This window comes from Canis lupus, chromosome 15 (assembly GCF_048164855.1).
Source record: "Canis lupus baileyi chromosome 15, mCanLup2.hap1, whole genome shotgun sequence".
NCBI lineage: Eukaryota > Metazoa > Chordata > Mammalia > Carnivora > Canidae > Canis > Canis lupus.
Window position 1 is genome coordinate 52,124,868 of NC_132852.1, and position 19,049 is coordinate 52,143,916.

A 19,049-nucleotide genomic window follows, 5' to 3' on the forward strand; every position below is an offset into this window, starting at 1 on the left:
ACCCCGGGTGGCTCAGTGGTTGAACCTCTGCCTTTGGCTCAGGTCCTAAACCCTGAACCCCGGGGTCCTGGAATCGAGTCCTGCGTCGGGCTCCCTGCACGGAGCCTGCTTCTCCCTCCGCCTGTGTCTCTCATGAATAAATTAATTAGATCTTTAAAAAATAAAATTAAAAAAAAAAAAAAACCCTGGCTGTAAGCCACTGTTGGGAAGAGTTTAGGTCTTCTGAGCATTGACTCCCCCTTCTGTGTGGCGCCGCATCAATATGCAGCCTTTCTTCGTTGCAAAAGTTCCGGGTGGTTGTTACTGGCTTGCGGGCCTCCCCCCCCCCCCCCGCCCACCTCCAAGTGAAACGAACCCTCCTTCCGCTCGATTGGACCGATTGTCCCTCAAGATTCCTTCCAGCTCCAACATTTCCACAGGGCGGTGCTTTCATCCTCCCCCTGCAGCCGTGGTAACTCAGTTCGGGAGCCAAGTAGATAAATTAAGTCGCCCAATCAACATGCAATTATTACAGTTCCTTATAACGTTTACCTATGTAAATAAGAAACTGTATTTTGGTGAATTCCCGCCTGCAAACGCCAACTCCCTGGGCTCAGCGCTTTCCCGCTAAGCCTCGGGGAGACCTGAGGCCCGGGATCACGTGCAAGTCCGCGCCGCGGGTTGCTATGGAGCCCAACGCGGCCCAAACCGGAAGTGGTCCGTGAAAATCACTTTCCCAGGAAACTCGCACTTGAAAAACAAATGCCACTGGGATTCGGTGTGTTTTTTTTTTTTTTTTCCTTAGAGTAAACCCGTAAGCAGAGATACGAAACTTCCGCTCCCGCAGCAGAGGACGACGCCTCTCCTCCTAAAGAACTTGCACGCCTGCGGCGGCGGAAGGGAGACGGAACCAAAAAGCGGCGAGCACCGGTGCTCCCGAGAGCGCTTCTCAGCGAAGGACCGGGCTCCGCCCCCCCTTCCCTGCGGGTTGCTGTGGAGACGGAGAGAGCTGCGCGGATGCCGAGAGGCGCCGAGGCTGGGCCTCGGCTGTCGGTCCGGGGAAGGGGCTCACAGAACCAACGCCAAGATGGTGAGTGGCTCTGAACAGGGAGGGAGAACTTTGAGTAGATCCCAGGACTGGAGATCGGAGGTTCCCAGCACGCCTGTGGGTTAAGCGTAGGGGTGTGAGCGGAGGGGGAGCTCCCTGCGCTACCCCTGTTCTCTCGGGAGCCAGGGATGCAGCTGTAAACACCTCCAGGCTTTCTTCCCCTGCTTCTCCCCCAACCCCCGCCCCTGAGCTGCCCGCGGGATGGTTAGAGGCCAAGGAAAGGCTGAGATGTCCCCACTCGAATGAATTGACAGAGAAGATGTAGTAGCCGTTGGGTTCAGCTCACGTCCAGGGCGATGGCCCTTTTGGAGAAATACGGGTTGTATAGAGTTTGAATGGGCTTCCCTGGGTTCGTTGTTAAGGATTTGACACGCTGATGCTCTGAGTTTAAAAACTGATCCTAGGGATCCCTGGGTGGCGCAGCGGTTTAGCGCCTGCCTTTGGCCCAGGGCGCCATCCCAGAGACCCGAGATCGAATCCCACGTCGGGCTCCCGGTGCATGGAGCCTGCTTCTCCCTCTGCCTGTGTCTCTGCCTCTCTCTCTCTCTCTCTCTCTCTGTGTGACTATCATTAAAAAAAAAAAAAAACTGATCCTAGAGGCGCCTTCAGCCCAGGTCGTGACCCCGGGGTCCCGGGATCGAGTCCCTCATCACGCTCCCTGCAGGGAGCCTGCTTGTGTCTTTACCTCTCTCTCTGTGTCTCTCATGAATAAATAAAATATTTTTTTTTAAAATAAAGCTGACCATTGGAATTGGATGTACAGCTGTTTTTGTTGCTTCCTTCACAGATGCTTTCAAGGGCCAAACCTGCTGTAGGCGGGGACCTGCCTCACACAGACAAAAGAAAGAAGAAAGGTAGGAAGATTCCGAAACTGGAGGAGCTGCTTTCGCAAAGGGATTTCACTGGAGCGATTACCCTGTTGGAGGTAATGCCCAAAGAAGGTTGCTTCTTAGGAGGTGGATGCCAGGAGCTGGTGGATGAATGCTTGGTTGAATGCTGGTTGCTATGCTGTTGGAACAGGTGGGTGCTGTAGGGGGGCTTCCTGCAAATCTAGTCAGGCATATGTTGCAGATTCCATGTTAACAATATACCTGATTAAAGATGAACTAAGAAGATATACTTCTTTTTTTTTTTTTAAGATTTTATTTATTCATGAGAGACACAGAGAGAGAGAGAGAGAGAGAGAGACAGGCAGAGGGAGAAGCAGGCCCCATGCAGGGAGCCTGACGCGGGACTGGATCCTGGGTCTCCAGGATCATGCCCTGGGCTGAAGGCAGCGCTAAACCGCTGAGCCACTCGAGCTGCCCGATATACTTCTTGAGGGATACTCTTAATTATGTCTAGTCCCACTGATGGTGAATTCAGCTAAAAATATGGAGGGACATTTATGTATTTATTTATTTAGATTTTACTTATTTATTCATGAGAAACACAGAGAGAGGCAGAGACATAGGCAGAGGGAGAAGCAGGCCCCCTGTGGGAATTGTAATGCGGGACTCAAGCCCGGGACCCGGGATCACAACCTGAGCCAAAGGCAGATGCTCAACCACTGAGCCACTCAGACGCCCCTGGAGGAACATTTAATATAGCATCAGTTCACACAATGTTTATCCTGACCCCTGGCCAATTTTGATTTATTCTTATTATATATTATAAAATTTGGATCATTTAAATACCATCATGCTTCATGCTTATTGTCTAGACTACTGTGTGTTCAGGGAATACTTCAAATCTCTATGGCAGTAGTTCTCAACTTTTTTTTTTTTTTTTTTTTTTTTTTTTTTAGTTCTCAACTTTTAATATGCATCAGTATCACCTAGGGTACTTATTAAAATGTATATTCCTGGATTCCTGCCTAGGGATTCCGATTCTTTACAGATCAGTCGATAGTGGTGCTCAGGAACCTATATTTTTAACGAGTAGCCCAAGTGCTTCTGATGTAGGTGGTCCAAGGACACTATACTTTGAGAAACTGCCTTGTGAGCATCACACGTTATAGGAGAAATGAAGGGGCACACCAAACAATGAAAAGATGAAGTTTTTTTTTTTTTTAAAGATTTTATTTATTTATTCATGAGAGACACAGAGAGAGAGGCAGAGACACAGGCAGAGGGAGAAGCAGGCTCCACGCAGGGAGCCCGACGTGGGACTCGATCCCAGGACTCCAGAATCACACCCTGAGCTAAAGGCAGACCCCCAACCGCTAAGCCACCCAGGTGTCCCAACAATAATTGTTATAATTAGCTTCATATATTTCTTAGTCTTCCATGAGTAGTCCTGTTTCTCACTAGCTCTGATCTTGAGTACCTTGTTTGATTTTTTTGGTGTTAGCTTTCTCATCATTAAAGTAGGGAAATTGGCTTAGAAAGCCTTTCTAGCTCTGCAAATCAATAGACTGAGTGGTAGGTATATTTTATCAGTCTCTTGTTTCTCTTCTTTCTTTAAGACAATGACCACATTTTCCTTATATGGAATCCCACACTGCTTTTAAGTTGTTGAGGAGGTTCTGTTCTGTGCTTACACTCTTAGATGGCCAGCCAAAGCACCATGATATATGGGGATGAGAACTGCTGTGGTTTGCAGGGAGAGGGTCTCATGAGCTCTTTTGTGCTTCCAGGCAATTTCTGGAGCAAATTTAGGGAGGCTTCAAATAAGTATTTCTTCAGACTTGAGGCACTGTTCTCAAATCCACAGCATTTTGTGAAAGAAAGATTTTTAATGTTAGGGCATTAACTACAGGAGTAAGTTCTTGTCCTAGACCAGAAAGGATTAATGGATGTCTTCATCTTGTAACAGTCAAGGCAGCCAGTGTTCTGTAACAATGATCTATAAATATGCAGTGGCTCCCTATTCATTTTTCTCCCCAATGTTTTTGGTTTATCAGCCTGTAGAATGGAAAACTCTCATCTTACCATGGGAGTTCAAACTCCTCCTTCAAGGCCTCATTCCTTTCCTCCAAAACAGGACTAATGTTGGCAGGGGAATTCATAAATATTTTTTCACAGTGGACGTACATGAGGCTAGTGTTCTGAATATCGGTAATTCCTGTGGGCTCTGGTAAGCCTATTCAAGAATAATGGAATGATTTAAAGGCTTACTCTCAGTGAAAGGTCATACCTATGAATAAATATATGTGTGCCCTAATGGGACAGGTTTGAAGTGTGAGTTGGAAGGCAGTAGAACATGGAGGGTGAGAACACAGGTAATGGGGTCCGTGGTCTGTCGTGGTCCCTGCTTCTATCTCCCCTGGCTGTGGTGGCCTTGAGTTCATTGCATCATCTCAGTAACCTTCAATTATATGGCATTAGATACTTCACATAATTCTCGTGTTCCTTAATAGCCCCCAGAATTGTTGTGGGATAACTCTTAAATACTTTCTGGAATAAGGTGTTAGTAAATGCAGAGAAACAAATGTGAAATTTTGAAAATATATGATTTTCTTTCAACTGGAAATATTAAGAGAACTAGAAATTTTCACCTTGTGAATGTCTAAGAAATTATCTGTGTTATAGTTTTCTTGAATAATGTATAAAGCAGATATTAAAATTCTTTTAATTCCTGACATTGAAAGGAATTGAGATGATCATACAGTTATATATTGTTTCACTAGAGCATGTTTCAGTTGTTCTGTAGCCTTAATTGTTCCAACATTTGATGATGCTTAGTGGAATAAATAAAATGTATATTCTGTTAGATGTTGCAACATTCAAAAGTAAATATGTTTCCATGACAATTAGGAGGTAATTGTGCTGGGGCACCTGGAAGGATCAGTCAGTTGAACCTCTGACTTTTTTTTTTTTAATATTTTATTTGTTTATTCATGAGAGACACATTTAGAGAGAGACAGGCAGAGACACAGGCAGAGGGAGAAGCAGGCTTCCTGTGGGGAGCCCAATGCAGGACAGATCCCAGGATCCCAGCCTGCGACCTGAACCAAAGGCAGTTGCTCAACCACTGAAGCACCCAGAACTCTGGGATCATGCCCTGAGCCAAAGGCAGATGAGCCTGCCCGCTGAGCCACCCAAGGAGTCCTGGAGTCTACCTTAAAATAAATAAATAAATAAAAATCTTAAAAAAAAAAAAAAAGTAATTGTACTAAGTTCCCTATGTATAGGCTTAATTGAACACTATTGTCTAGCTTCTGTTACTTGTGATTTCCTATTTTTTATCAGTAGCTTAACATAATGGTTTGGTTTTTAATTTTTTTTAAAGTAATCTCTACACCCAGTGTGGAGTGTGAACTCAACCCTGAGATCAAGAGCTCCACTGAATAAGCCAGCCAGGCACCCCAACATAGCAGTTTTTTAAAGAGAATTTATTAAAAGTTTTTCTTTCTTTCTTCCTTCCTTTCTTTCCCTCTCTCTTTCTTTTCTTCTTTCTTCCCTCCATCCTTCTCTCCCACCCTTCCTTTTTTTCATAAAATTTTAAATTGAAGTTCAAACGTCATGTTGGGGAACAAGAAGAGGATACTAATTTGTGGATTGGATACTGTGCTTTTCACCTGGGTGACTACAAGAGAGCTTTGGAGGTTAGTAAAAAAAAAAAAAAAAAAAAAAATATATATATATATATATATATATATATATATATAACATAAGGATTTTGAAAAACTTTTTAAGCTTTGTATTATAATAATACATGCTTCTGGTAAAATTTAAACACTACACAAGGAAGAAAGTAAAAAGAAAAAACATCACCTGTCTGCCTTCCCCAATCCTATTTCTTTGTTAACAGAGGCAACCATTGGCTCTTGCTTGATGTATTGCTTCAGAAATCTTCTATAAATTAAAAAAATATATATATATATTTATATATGTCTAATTTATTCTTTGCTTTTAGGTATATACTAATGAGATTGTTGAAAATATTTATAGTAGTATTTCTTAAGGAAATCTTTAGAAGAAGAGAAATAAATCCTTTTGATAAAATTGCCATGATGCTTTTCTCAAAAGAAGTTTACTTTTATTGTGCTGGGCTAATTTTAGACATAGGAAAGATTATATTATCTTTATATTTGTGCAAGTTGGATTTCAAAAATTGTTTTTCTTGGTCATTGTAAACAGCACCTATCTAATGAGCAACCTATAAGATTATGAATCTAGATAAAATTTTAGTCGCCTTTTGTCAAGCAGTTTTTAAAGCATAAATGAAATTATTTGAACATTTTCTACATATCCTTACCCCCAAATGTAATCTAAGGATATTTATAAAACCTGCATAACCAGGCAAAAGTGTCCAAGATTAGGTAATGAGGAGGTATGACAAAGGACAAAAACAACAAAATCAGTGAGGGCAGAAGGAAGGTATGAAACAGACAGATTAGAGGCTGCTGATGTTGGTGAAAGATAGAGGGGAAAGAGAGTAGCCCAAGTATAGGAAGAAAAAGAAACAAAGGTAACTGGTAAAGTCTGATAAATAGAGTGTGTGGAAAACATGGTTGACAAAATGAATCTCGGGAAGTGTTCTTTTCAGGAAGAAAATGCCTTTTTAAAAAACACTGTTTTGTTTATTTGAGATGGAGAGAGAGAGTGTGTGTGTGCAAGTGCATGAGCAGGGGAGAGGAACAGAGGGAGAAGCAGGCTCCCCACTGAAGCAGGGAGCCTGATGTGGGGCTTGATCCCAGGATCCCGAGATCATTATCTGAGCCAAAGGTAGACACTTAACAGACTGAGCCACCCAGGTGCCATGAAAATGACTTTTTAGGGATCCCTGGGTGGTGCAGCGGTTTAGCGCCTGCCTTTGGCCCAGGGCACGATCCTGGAGACCCGGGATCGAATCCCACGTCGGGCTCCCGGTGCATGGAGCCTGCTTCTCCCTCTGCCTATGTCTCTGCCTCTCTCTCTCTGTGTGTGTGGCTATCATAAATAAATAAAAATTAAAAAAAAAAGAAAAAGAAAATGACTTTTTAAAATGTAAAGCCAAATAAGTAAAGCCAGAAAACAATTAGAATGAAATAGTATTGGTAGTATATTAAGGTTATCAAATATTAAGTTAACTGAACCTATGCATTTCTTTTATTTTTTTAAGTTAGCAAAAATAAAGTATTTTAGTTACTTTTTTTTTTTAATTTTTATTTATTTATGATAGTCACAGAGAGAGAGAGGCAGAGACATAGGCAGAGGGAGAAGCAGGCTCCATGCACCGGGAGCCCGACGTGGGATTCGATCCCGGGTCTCCAGGATCGGGCCTGGGGCCAAAGGCAGGCGCCAAACCGCTGCGCCACCCAGGGATCCCTTAGTTACTTTTCATTTCTGTAGTTTGTTAGCCCATATCATTGTTCAAAAGGAAAAAAAAAAGTTTAAGATTATGTGGAAAACAGGGATGCCTGGGCAGTGCAGTCGGTGTCTGACTCTTGGTTTTGACTCAGGTCATGAGGTCTAGCCCTGCCTCCAGCTCCATGCTCAGCAGGCCATCTACTTAAGATTCTCTTCTTCCTTTGCCCCTCCTCCTGCACATGAATGGGCCCATGCCCTCTCTCTCAAATAAATAAGTCTTAAAAAAAAATTTTTTTTTAATTAGGTGGACAACTGTCCCCCTTGGGGGACAATAGGATTGAACTATAGCTTCAGTATTTAATCTTGCAGGTACAGAATAGTTCAGGAGCATATAGGATTCCCTAAATGTGAAGTTGCCCAATCTCAGTAAGAAATCCTATTCCATTATAGAAGAATGGCTCATCGGTTGCTTTACTGCCGAAATGAGATCCCTGCTTAATATATATTTCAGGAATATGAAAACGCAACAAAAGAGGAAAATTGCAATCCTGAAGTCTGGGTGAACCTAGCCTGTACCTACTTTTTTCTTGGAATGTATAAACAAGCTGAAGCAGCTGGATTTAAAGGTAAAATGGCCCCTTTTAATATCTAGTACTCATCACTAATGATATGAGTTATTTTAGAGATTTTAAAACATTTAATTCATTTTTCTATGGAGAAACCAAGCACAATTAGAAAACTGAAAAATAGGGCACCTGGCTGGCTCAGTCAGTAGAGCATGTGACTCTTGATCTTGGGGTTGTAAGTTCAAGACCCATGTTGGGAGTCGAGATTACTTAAAAATAAAATCTTTAAAAAGAAAAGAAAACTAAACAATAGATTTAATCTTCAAAGAACATTGAATCTAAGCAACTTTATTTATTTTATTTTTTTAAAGATTTTATTTATTTATTCATGAGAGACACAGAGAGAGAGAGAGAGAGAGAGAGAAAGAGGCAGAGGCACAGGCAGAGGGAGAAGCAGGCGCCATGCAGGGAGCCTGATATGGGACTCGATCCCGGGACTCCAGGATCACACCCTGGGCCAAAGGCAGCTGCCAAACTGCTGAGCCACCCAGGGATCCCTGAATCTAAGCAACTTTAAAGAGAGAGTTAATCTCTATGCTGCTTCCTCTCCCCACCCTACCTATAGCAGACAAGCAGGGTAAGAGAAGCAAAAGGGCAAGTTATCTTTCTTAGGCCCCCTCATGGTAGGATATTCATGCTGTTGTAGGAGCTGAGGATACTTGTCTAAGCCCTATCAATATGGATTTTATAGCTGTTTTCCCTGCTTCTGAGTGAAAAGCCAAGTAATTTCCACTTGAGAATTCAGACTTATTTTTATTTGCTTTATTTGTCCTGACAGCTGTCTAAGAAGAACTGGACATCAACCTGCAAGTAAGAATAGGACAAAGAAAAACAGGGGAGGAAAGATAAAAATAATGAGAGTATGAATCAGATTAAATTCAAAGAAATGTAGAGAAACTGGCCAAGGGGATGTTTGTTAGGAAAGAATATATTCTAAGATAGAATTCTTAGAGAATTAACTGATATATACATATTTAGGAACTATTCCAGCTCAGATTCATGGGTCTTGTGGAACTTGAAGCCTTTCTTAATCACTACACAAACTATTTCCTGTGTACTAATGTCGTTTTTCTTAATTTAGTTATACGAGCCTTTAAGTTATTATTTATCTCATGTTTCTAGACTTTATCTGTACCTAAAAGAGTGTTAGACACATAGAAAGTGATCAAGGTAGCTAGCTATCTTTCCATTTAATTTTTTCTTTTTTATGCTTTGAAGTATGATTTTTTTCTGTAAAAAGACCGTAGGGTTAGGTATCTAGATTTAGGAAAATTCTTCAACAGTGAAAAGGGGATTTGGAACTTGAAAGATGTTTACCTTTTCATTTGGTTGACTGTTTCAGTGTGGCAGATTATCATGCTAGAAGATACATGGAGTAGAGACTGGGCTAATATTTAAGAAAATATGGCCATATAATTGTAGAAAAGGAGATTTTAGAAGGGATTGACAAGGAATACTTGGAAGAACAGCTGAATGACACTGGATTTCTACATGAATTGAGATAAACAAAACTGTTTATTTCCAGTGTTTGGTTAGTGTGTGAACAGCCCAGCTGTGGGCTGGTACTGGAACTGTGTGTGTGGCATTGTGCTGTGGGTCACCATGATGAAATCAAGTAGAACAAGTGCTGGGGAAGAACAGAACTTTTTTTTTTCTGGTTCCTGATGCTGTTGCTGCCACTGCAGGTAGATACCAGACTAAAATGATATATATGATGGTAGAGACAGATTAGGATCACATAGATAAAGATTTGAGAAGATTATCTGAGTATCACTCCTGTCGTTCTTGCAAGGGACTAAGTGTCATAGACAGTAATAAGCAGCTTGAACTTTTTTTTTTCAGCTCCAAAAAGCCGACTTCAAAACCGCCTCCTCTTCCACTTGGCTCATAAGGTATTTATGTTCTCATTTCACACTTCTTGTTTTGAAAATATTTTTTCTTCCTTCTTGTTAAAAACAATGGTGAAAAAAATAAGAAATGCTTATTAATAATAGTTCTAGAACAAGTAGAATATAGGTATTAATTTTATAGGATTTTTCACCCTTAGTGTTTTTACACTACTAATCTGTTAAGAGATGTTAAATTGTTGTTCTTTTTGTTTGTTTGTTTAAAGATTTTATTTATTTATTCATGAGAGACACAGAGAGAAAGAGAGGCAGAGACACAGGCAGAGGGAGAAGCAGGCTCCATACAGGAAGCCCGATGTGGGACTCGATCCCGGGTGTCCAGGATCAGGCCCTGGGCCGAAGGCAATGCGAAACCACTGAGCCACCTGGGCTGCCCAATTGTTGTTCTTCTTAAAAGTAATAGTCATTGAAGATCAGTTTCTTTCAACTATCCTATTGTCTCTTGGAAGCAGACTGAAAGAAGCTTTGTCTTAACTCCTAGAAATACACATTTTTCAAAATTGCCTTAGAGGAATAAGGTTTGTTTTGTTTTGTTTTTTTAAGAGAGAGGGAGAGGGATGACTTGGTGGCTCAGTCAGTTAAGTGTCTGCCTTCAGCTCGGGTCATGATCCTGGGGTCCTGGGATTGGGCCCTGCATCTGGTTCCTTGCTCAGTGGAGAGCCTGCTTCTCCCTTTCCCTCTGCCTCTCCCTCTGCTTGTGTGTGCACGCTCTCTCTCTCTCTTTCTCTCTCTCCCTCTCTCAAATAAATAAATAAATAAATAAATAAATAAATAAATAAATAAAATCTTTAAAAGGAGAGAGGGGGAGAGAGAGAGAGAAAGACAGAGCATGCAAGAGTGAGGGGTGCAGAGGAAGAGCGAGAGAGAGAATCTTAAGCAGGTTTCATACCTAGTGTGGAGCCTGATGTGGGGCTCAATATCACAACCGTAAGGTCATGACCTGAGCTGAAATCAAGAGTTGGGTGCTTAACTGACTGAGCCACCCAGCTGCCCCTTTTTAAAAAGTTTTTATTTATTCATTTAAGTAACCTCTACACCCAACATGGGACTCAAACTCACAACCCCAAGATCAAGAGTCACTATCTACCTACTGAGCCAGCCAGGTACCGTTGCCTTACAGCAATAATTTCTTTTTTTCTTTTTTTTTTTTTATATAGCAATAATTTCAATCATCATCATAAAATGGTTTTTAAAAATAATTTTCCACATTATAGAGGTTACATATTAATTATATTAAAATATAAGTAAGCAAAAATTGAAGAAGGAAGTAACATCTATACCCACTAAAAAGTAGAATTACAGGGCAATATCCCTGATGAACATGGATGCAAAAATTCTCAATAAAATAATAGCAAATCAAATTCAACAGTACATTAAAAGAATTATTCACTGCAATCAAATGGGATTTATTCCTGGGCTGCAGGGTGATTCAATATTTGCAAATCAATCAATGTGATATACCATATTAATAAAAGAAAGGATAAAAAACATATGATCCTGTCAATAGATGCAGAAAAAGCATTTGACAAAATACAGCATCTTTCTTTTTTAAGATTTTATTTATTTATTTATTCATGAGAGACACAGAGAGAGAGAAAGGCAGAGACACAGGCAGAGGGAGAAGCAGGCTCCATGCAGGGACCCCGATGTAGGACTCGATCCCAGGTCTCCAGGATCACACCCTGGGCTGAAGGTGGCACCAAACCGCTGAGCCACCCAGGTTGCCCTACAGCATCTTTTCCTTTTTTTTTTTTTTATCTTTTCCTAATAAAAACCCGAAGTAGAGATAGATGGACCTCAACATCAATAAAAGCCATATACAAAAGACCCACAGCTAATATTATCCTCAGTGGGGAAAAACTGAGAGCCTTTCCCCTGTGGTCAGGAACAAGACAAGGATGTCGACTCTAACAATTACTAATAAACATGGTATTGGAAGTCTTAGCCTCAGCAATCAGACAACAAAAAGAAATAAAAGGCATCTAAACTGGCAAGGAAGAAGTCAAACTTTCACTATTTGTAGACAACATGATATTCTGTAAAAAACCTGAAAAACTCCACCAAACAATTGCTAGAACTAATACATGAATTCAGCAAAGTCGCAGGATATAAAATTAATGTGCAGAGGGGATGCCTGGGTGGCCCAGTGGTTAAGTGTCTGCCTTTGGCTCAGGGTGTGATCCCAGGGTTCTGAGATCAAGTCCCACATTGGGCTCTCCCTCTGCCTATGTCTCTGCCTCTCTCTGTGTCTCTCATGAATAAATAAAAAAATCTTTAAAAAAAAATCAATGTGCAGAAATCTGTTGCATTTCTATACACCACCAACAAAGCAGCAGAAAAAGAAATCAAGGAATTGATCCCATTTACAATTGCATCAAAAATCATAATATATCTAGGAATAAATCTAACTAAAGAAATAAAAGATCTATACTCTGAAAAGTATAGAACACCTATGAAAGAAATTAAAGAGGACACAAAGAAATGGAAAAGCATTCCATGAACAAACATTGTTCAAGTGTCTATACTACCCAAAGCAATCTACACACTTAATGCAATCCCCATCAAAATACCACTAGCATTTTTCACAGAGCTGGAATAATTTGTATGGAACCACAAAAGACCCCGAATAGCCAAAGCAATTCTGAAAAAGAAAAACAAAACTGGAGGCATCATGATTTTGGATTTCAAACTATATTACAAAAGTATAGTGCTCAAGACAGTACAGTACTGGCACAAAAACGGGGACGTAGATCAGTGGAACAGAATAGAGAATCCAGAAATAGATCCACAACTATATAGTCAATTAATCTTCATCAAAGCAGGAAAGAATAGCCAATGGAAAAAAAGACATTATCTCCAAATGGTATTCGAGGGCAGCCCCTGTGGCGCAGTGATTTAGCGCCGCCTGCAGCCTGGGGTGTGATCCTGGAGATCCGGGATCGAGTCCCATGTCAGGTTCCCTGCATGGAGCCTGCTTCTCCCTCTGCCTGTGTCCCAGCCATTCTCTCTCTCTTTCTCTCTCTCTCTCTCTCTCAATAAATAAATAAATAAAATCTAAAAATTAAAAAATTAAAAAATTAAAAAAAAGAAAGTTAAAAAAAAACAAAACAAATGGTATTTGGAAAACTGAACAGCCACATGCAAAATGAAACTGGACTACTTTCTTACGCCATACACATACAAAAATAAATTTAAAATGAATGAAAGACCTAAATGTGAGACAGGAAACTATCAAAATCCTAGAAGAGGGATCCCTGGGTGGCTCATGGGATCCCTGGGTGGCGCAGCGGTTTGGCGCCTGCCTTTGGCCCAGGGCGCGATCCTGGAGACCTGGGATCGAATCCCACGTCGGGCTCCCGGTGCATGGAGCCTGCTTCTCCCTCTGCCTGTGTCTCTGCCTCTCTCTCTCTCTGTGAGACTATCATAAATAAATAAAAATTTATAAAAAAAAAAATCCTAGAAGAGAACACAGGCAGCAATCTTTTTGACGTCAGCTGTAGCAACTTCTTACTAGACATGTCTCCTGAGGCAAGGAAAACAAAAGCCAAAATGAACTATTGGGACTTCATCAAGATAAAAAGCTTCTGCACAACAAAGGAAACAACAAAACTAAAAGGCAGCCTACAGGATGGGAGAATATATTTGCAAACGACAATATCTGGTAAAGGGTTAGTATCCAAAATCTACAAAGAACTTATCAAACTCAACACCTAAAAAATTAAGAAATGGGCAGAAGACATGAATAGACACTTAGCCAAACAAGATATCCAGGTGGCTAACAGACATAGGAAAAGATGCTCAACATCACTCATTTTCAGGGAAATACAAATCAAAACCATGATGTGATACTATCTCACACCTGTCAGGATGGCTAAAATTAACAACACAAGAAACAACAGGTGTTGGTGAGAATAAAGACAAAGGGGAACCCTCTTGCACTATTGGTAGAAACACAAACTGGTGCAGGTGCTCTGGAGAAGGATATGGAAGTTCTTTAAAGTGTTACAAATAGAACTGCCCTGGGATACCTGGGTGGCTCAGTCAGTTAAGCATCTGACTTGGGCTCAGGTCATGTTCTCAAGATCCTGGGATGGAGCCCTGAGTCAAGCTCCTTGCTCAGTGGGGAGTCTGCTTCTCCCTCTCCCTCTGTCCCTCCCCCTGCTTGTGTTCTCTTTTTTTTCTTTCTCTCTCTCTCAAATTAATAAAGATAATTATTTTTTTTTAATTTTTTTTTTATTTATTTATGATAGTCAGAGAGAGAGAGAGAGAGAGGCAGAGACATAGGCAGAGGGAGAAGCAGGCTCCATGCACCGGGAGCCCGACGTGGGATTCGATCCTGGGTCTCCAGGATCGCGCCCTAGGCCAAAGGCAGGCGCCAAACCGCTGCGCCACCCAGGGATCCCAAGATAATTATTTTTATATGCATATTTATATTTTATTTTTTGTTTTGCATGATGAGACATGCTGAATATACATTTTTGTATTCTGCTTTTATTTTTTACTTATCTGTATACAATGAGCATATCCCCAAGTCACTAGTCTTTAAGACTATGACTTTTTAAAATAGTTTTTATAATATTTCATTGTATGCATGTTTCCTAGTTATTTGACTTTTAGATTATATGTATATATTTATCTTTAATTTTTTTAATAGTTATACACAACACCCGGTGATCATCACAAATGCATTCCTAATCCCCATACCATATTTAATCCATCCCTCCCACCCACCTCCCCTCTGGTACCATCATTAAGGGTCTGTTTCTTGGTTTGCCTGTCCCTCTCTTCTTTTCCCTATGGCTCATTTGTTTTGTTTCTCTTCTTCTTTTTTTTTTTTTTTTTAAGATTTTATTTATTCATGAGAGACACAGAGAGAGAGAGGCAGAGACATAGGCAGAGAGAGAAGTAGGCTCCCTGTGGGGAGCCTGATGTGGGCTTAATCCCAGGACCCTAGGATCACACCCTGAGCCAAAGGCAGACACTCAAGCACTGAGCCCCCCCAGGTGTCCCTGTTTTTTTTTCTTAAATTCCACATATGAGTGAAGTCATATGGTATTTGTCTTTCTCTAACTGATATCTTACTTGGCATTACACTTTCTAGATCCATCCATGTTGCCTTGCCCCAAATGGCAAAATTTCATTCTTTTCTATGGCTGAGTTATATTCCATTGTGCATATACACGCATATATATCCATCTATATATGTATAACATATATAAATATGCACCACCTCTTCTTTATCCATTTATCAGTTGATGGACATTTGGGCTCTTTCCATAATTTGGCTATTGTAAATAATGCTGCTATAAACATCAGAGTATGTATCCCTTTGAATTATTTTTTTAAAAATATTTTATTTATTTATTCATGATAGACATAGAGAAAGGCAGAGACACAGGCAGAGAGAGAAGCAGGCTCCATGCCGGGAGCCCGACGCGAGACTCGATCCCGGGTCCCCAGGATCGCGCCCTGGGCCAAAGGCAGGTGCTAAACCGCCAAGCCACCCAGGGATCCCCTCCCTTTGAATTATTATTTTTGTATCCTTTGTATTTTTGTATCCTTTGGTTAAATACCTGGTAGTGCCGTTGCTGGATCTAGGATAGTTCTATTTTTACCATTTTGAGGAACCTCCATACTGTTTTCCGGAGTGGCTGCACCAGTTTGCATTCCCACCCACAGTGCAGAGGGTTCGTTCCTTTTTCTCCATGTCCTTGCTAATACCTGTTGTTTCTTGTGTTGTTAATTTTATTTTATGAGGCCAGCATTACCCTGATACCAAAACCAGATAGACTCCACTAAAAAAGAGAACTACAGGCCAATATCCCTGATGAACATGGATGCAGAAATTCTCGATAAAATATTAGCAAACCAAATCCAATAGTACATTTAAAGAATCATTCACCATGATTAAGTGGGATTTATCTTTTGGGCTGCAAGGGCAGTTCAGTTTTCACAAGTTAATCAATGTGATACACCACATTAATTAGTAAAGGAAAGGATAAGAACCATATGATCATTTCAATAGATGTATACACCAATAAAGTAGAAAGAGAAGTCAAAGAATCAATCCCAGGGGATCCCTGGGTGGCGCAGCAGTTTAGCGCCTGCCTTTGGCCCAGGGCACGATCCTGGAGACCGGGGATCGAATCCCACTTCGGGCTCCCGGTGCATGGAGCCTGCTTCTCCCTCTGCCTATGTCTCTGCCTCTCTCTCTCTCTCTGTGTGACTATCATAAATAAATAAAAATTAAAAAAAAAAAAGAAGAATCAATCCCATTTAGATTGTTTTAATTTTAATTATAAAAATGTTATTCTGAACAACCTAGGAATGGGCTTAGTGAGTTATTGAATTTGAACAACTTTAAAGGCTTTAATTGGCAGGTCATCTGGATGGCTTATTCAGTTAGGCATCTAACTCTTGATTTCCACTCAGGTCATGAACTCAGGATGATGGAATCAAGCCCCACATTGGGCTCTGCACTCAGCATGGAGCCTGCTTGGGAGTCTCTCTCTCCCTGTCCCTCTGCCCCTCTCCCCACTTGCAGGCATGTATTCTCTCTCTCTCTCTCTCTCAAATAAATAAATAAATAAATAAATAAATAAATAAATAAATCTTTTTTAAAAAAATAAAGTTTTTAATTGATATTGCTAAATTATTTTACTAAAAGTTTATCAAATCATCCATAGCCATTATATGAAAATAATTATTCTTAGCACATTTAAAAATTTCACAGTATAATTATCCATCTCTATTTAGTTCTTTCAGTTTTTGTGTTACATGTTTTTCAGACTCTAACATAAAGTACTTACAAGTTTAGAATTGTTCTGTCCTTCCAGTGGATTGAAACATCATTATAAAATGTCTCTCTTTATCTCTGAAAATTCCTCTCCACATAAAGTCTACTTTGTCATATTTGTATAGCTACACCACTCCCTTTTGTTTAATATTTGTCTATTATATCTCTTTACATACTTTTTAAAAAACATTTTTAAAGATTTATTTATTCATTGAGAGAGAGAGAAAGAGAGCAAGTGAGGGTTGGGGAGAAAGACCCACGGAGAGGGAGAAGGAGAGAAGCAGACTCCCCGGTGAGCAGAGTCCAATGCAGGGCTTGATCCCATGACCCTGAGATCATGACCTGAGCTGAAATCTAGAGCCGGACATTCAACACACTGAGCCCCCCAGGTGTCTCTCTCTTCACATACTTTAACATTTTCTACCTTACTATGAAACAGGATATAAAAATGATAACACAGGGGAAAAAAGGAAAGGAAGAAGATGAAGGAGGGGTCAAATAATTAATATAATTATGTCTCAAAGGCTTTCCACTGTCAAGGCTATGCCTCCACAGGCTGTTTTCATCCTTTTTTTTGAAGGAGAGACAGAGGAGAAGAAGATAAGGAACTGAAGAGAAAGAGGGAGAACTAAGAGACAAGATGGCTGGAGGGCCAGGAATTAAAATCTCTGTACCATAGGTGTTGATTAACTGTACTCTAGTATGAATCTTTACATGTCTTCTTCCCTTTGACAATTTTAGTTTAATGATGAGAAGAAGTTGATGAACTTTCATCAGAATCTTCAAGATATCACAGAAGATCAACTCAGTTTGGCCTCAATCCACTATATGCGATCTCATTACCAAGAAGCTATTGATATTTATAAGCGAATACTGCTAGATAACAGGTCTGTGTCTTTCCATGTCTATTGAAAACTCACAATCTCATTTTGTTAGCTTTTTCTGTAACTGTTTGGGCTGAGGACCTAGTGTCCTTCCAATCTAATCACCATGTGTTCAAATCCATTTAGCTAATAATGTAGTCAGATTAAGAACTCCGTATTCTCCAGATCAGGATTTCTCCACTTTTATTTCACTATCATCCTTCCAAGGAGCCCTTTTAGGCTCCTCCTGCCTCCATCACTTTCTCATGAAATTTTAAAACCACAGATATAATGTATGTCCATTTATGTACTGAATGTATATCTATGCTTTATACTTAAAATGAGTACAATTTTTCACTTTTTCATAAGGATTTTTTTACCCCTTGGGGATGATCTGGCCCCTGTTGAAAATGCATAATCTAAATGTATCATTTCAGCATTGTATTGGATTGAAGGGAACTTGCTGACAAAATTAGAAATAAACCATTCTGAAGAATGAAGATTCCAACTTTATCACTGCCCACTGGGTCTCTCTTCCACTTCCCAAAAAGATCTCATCTACCTGCCTTCTCCTCTTTTGCTTACCTGCACCTCACCCATTCTTCTTCTCAGTCATCAAGTCTGTTTGCTTTGAGTGTCTGTTCTCTGTATGGTGTACGCTTATTTACAGTTTTGCCCAGTGATAGCATGTGTTAGTCTTTTTAACATGAATTAGTAGGAGTTGGATGCTTCCCTTTCTTCTTTAGTTGTCATCTCTCATTCTACTTAAATTAAAACACCCAAATATTACAATACAAAAGAAAAATATTGCACTGATGATATCTTGCCTTCTTTCTTCAAAAGGCAAATTCATGTTCTCTTCACCTGGTTGTCCATTTGAACCATTAAAAAAGTCTTTGTAGTTTGACAATCTTACTATGAAGTAGACTTAAACTTTAACCCTTAATTCTTTCATCTAATAGGGAATACCTTGCCCTCAATGTTTATGTGGCCCTATGTTACTACAAGTTGGATTACTATGATGTGTCTCAAGAAGTTCTGGCAGTTTACCTTCAGCAAATTCCTGATAGCACCATCGCACTCAATCTTAAGGCCTGTAATCATTTTCGCCTTTACAACGGCAAAGCAGCTGAGGTAGTGATGGAAATGTGTTTTTAATTCCAGTTTGAATAACCGTATACTTTCTGGGTTATTCATAAGACTCTACTATCTGTAATTCCTGATTAATATAATATCCCTTTGTTATTGCTAAGGTGATTCTATGAGAATCAACTATTTATATTGATTGGATATTCTAAAAAAATGGTGACTTTTGAATTCTGTGTGTCTAATGTATTGTAGATGATCTTTACCTAGATGCTTTACATTAACTTAAATTTATGTCGAAACTGAACAGTTCTGCTTCTTCCTCTAAAATAGGTTTGTGGCTCTGTGGTTTATTGTCACCAGCATGTAAATCACGTCATAAACCTAGGATTTCCATCAGTCTTTTTCTTCACTCTCCCCCTCTATGTAATCACCTACCAGTTCCTATTAAGTTCTACGTCCTAGATAT

General features: G+C 40.2%; 1 protein-coding gene across 3 annotated transcripts in view; it reads left to right on the forward strand.

Moving 5' to 3' along the window:
- The first annotated feature begins 856 nt into the window (after nt 1-856).
- Nucleotides 857-19,049, forward strand: part of IFT56 (intraflagellar transport 56) — a 53,164-nt gene continuing 34,971 nt past the window's right edge. Inside the window, exons 1-7 of one of the 3 annotated variants that reach the window (XM_072777366.1) lie at nt 857-1,069; nt 1,875-2,012; nt 5,523-5,615; nt 7,814-7,928; nt 9,771-9,820; nt 17,373-17,518; nt 18,457-18,628. In XM_072777366.1, the coding sequence (XP_072633467.1) occupies nt 1,067-1,069; nt 1,875-2,012; nt 5,523-5,615; nt 7,814-7,928; nt 9,771-9,820; nt 17,373-17,518; nt 18,457-18,628 (717 nt within the window). In that variant the 5' untranslated portion in view covers nt 857-1,066. Of the gene's footprint in view, nt 1,070-1,874; nt 2,013-5,522; nt 5,616-7,813; nt 7,929-9,522; nt 9,614-9,770; nt 9,821-17,372; nt 17,519-18,456; nt 18,629-19,049 lie in introns of those variants that run through there. The other 2 variants (XM_072777365.1, XM_072777367.1) reach the window with 2 other exon arrangements.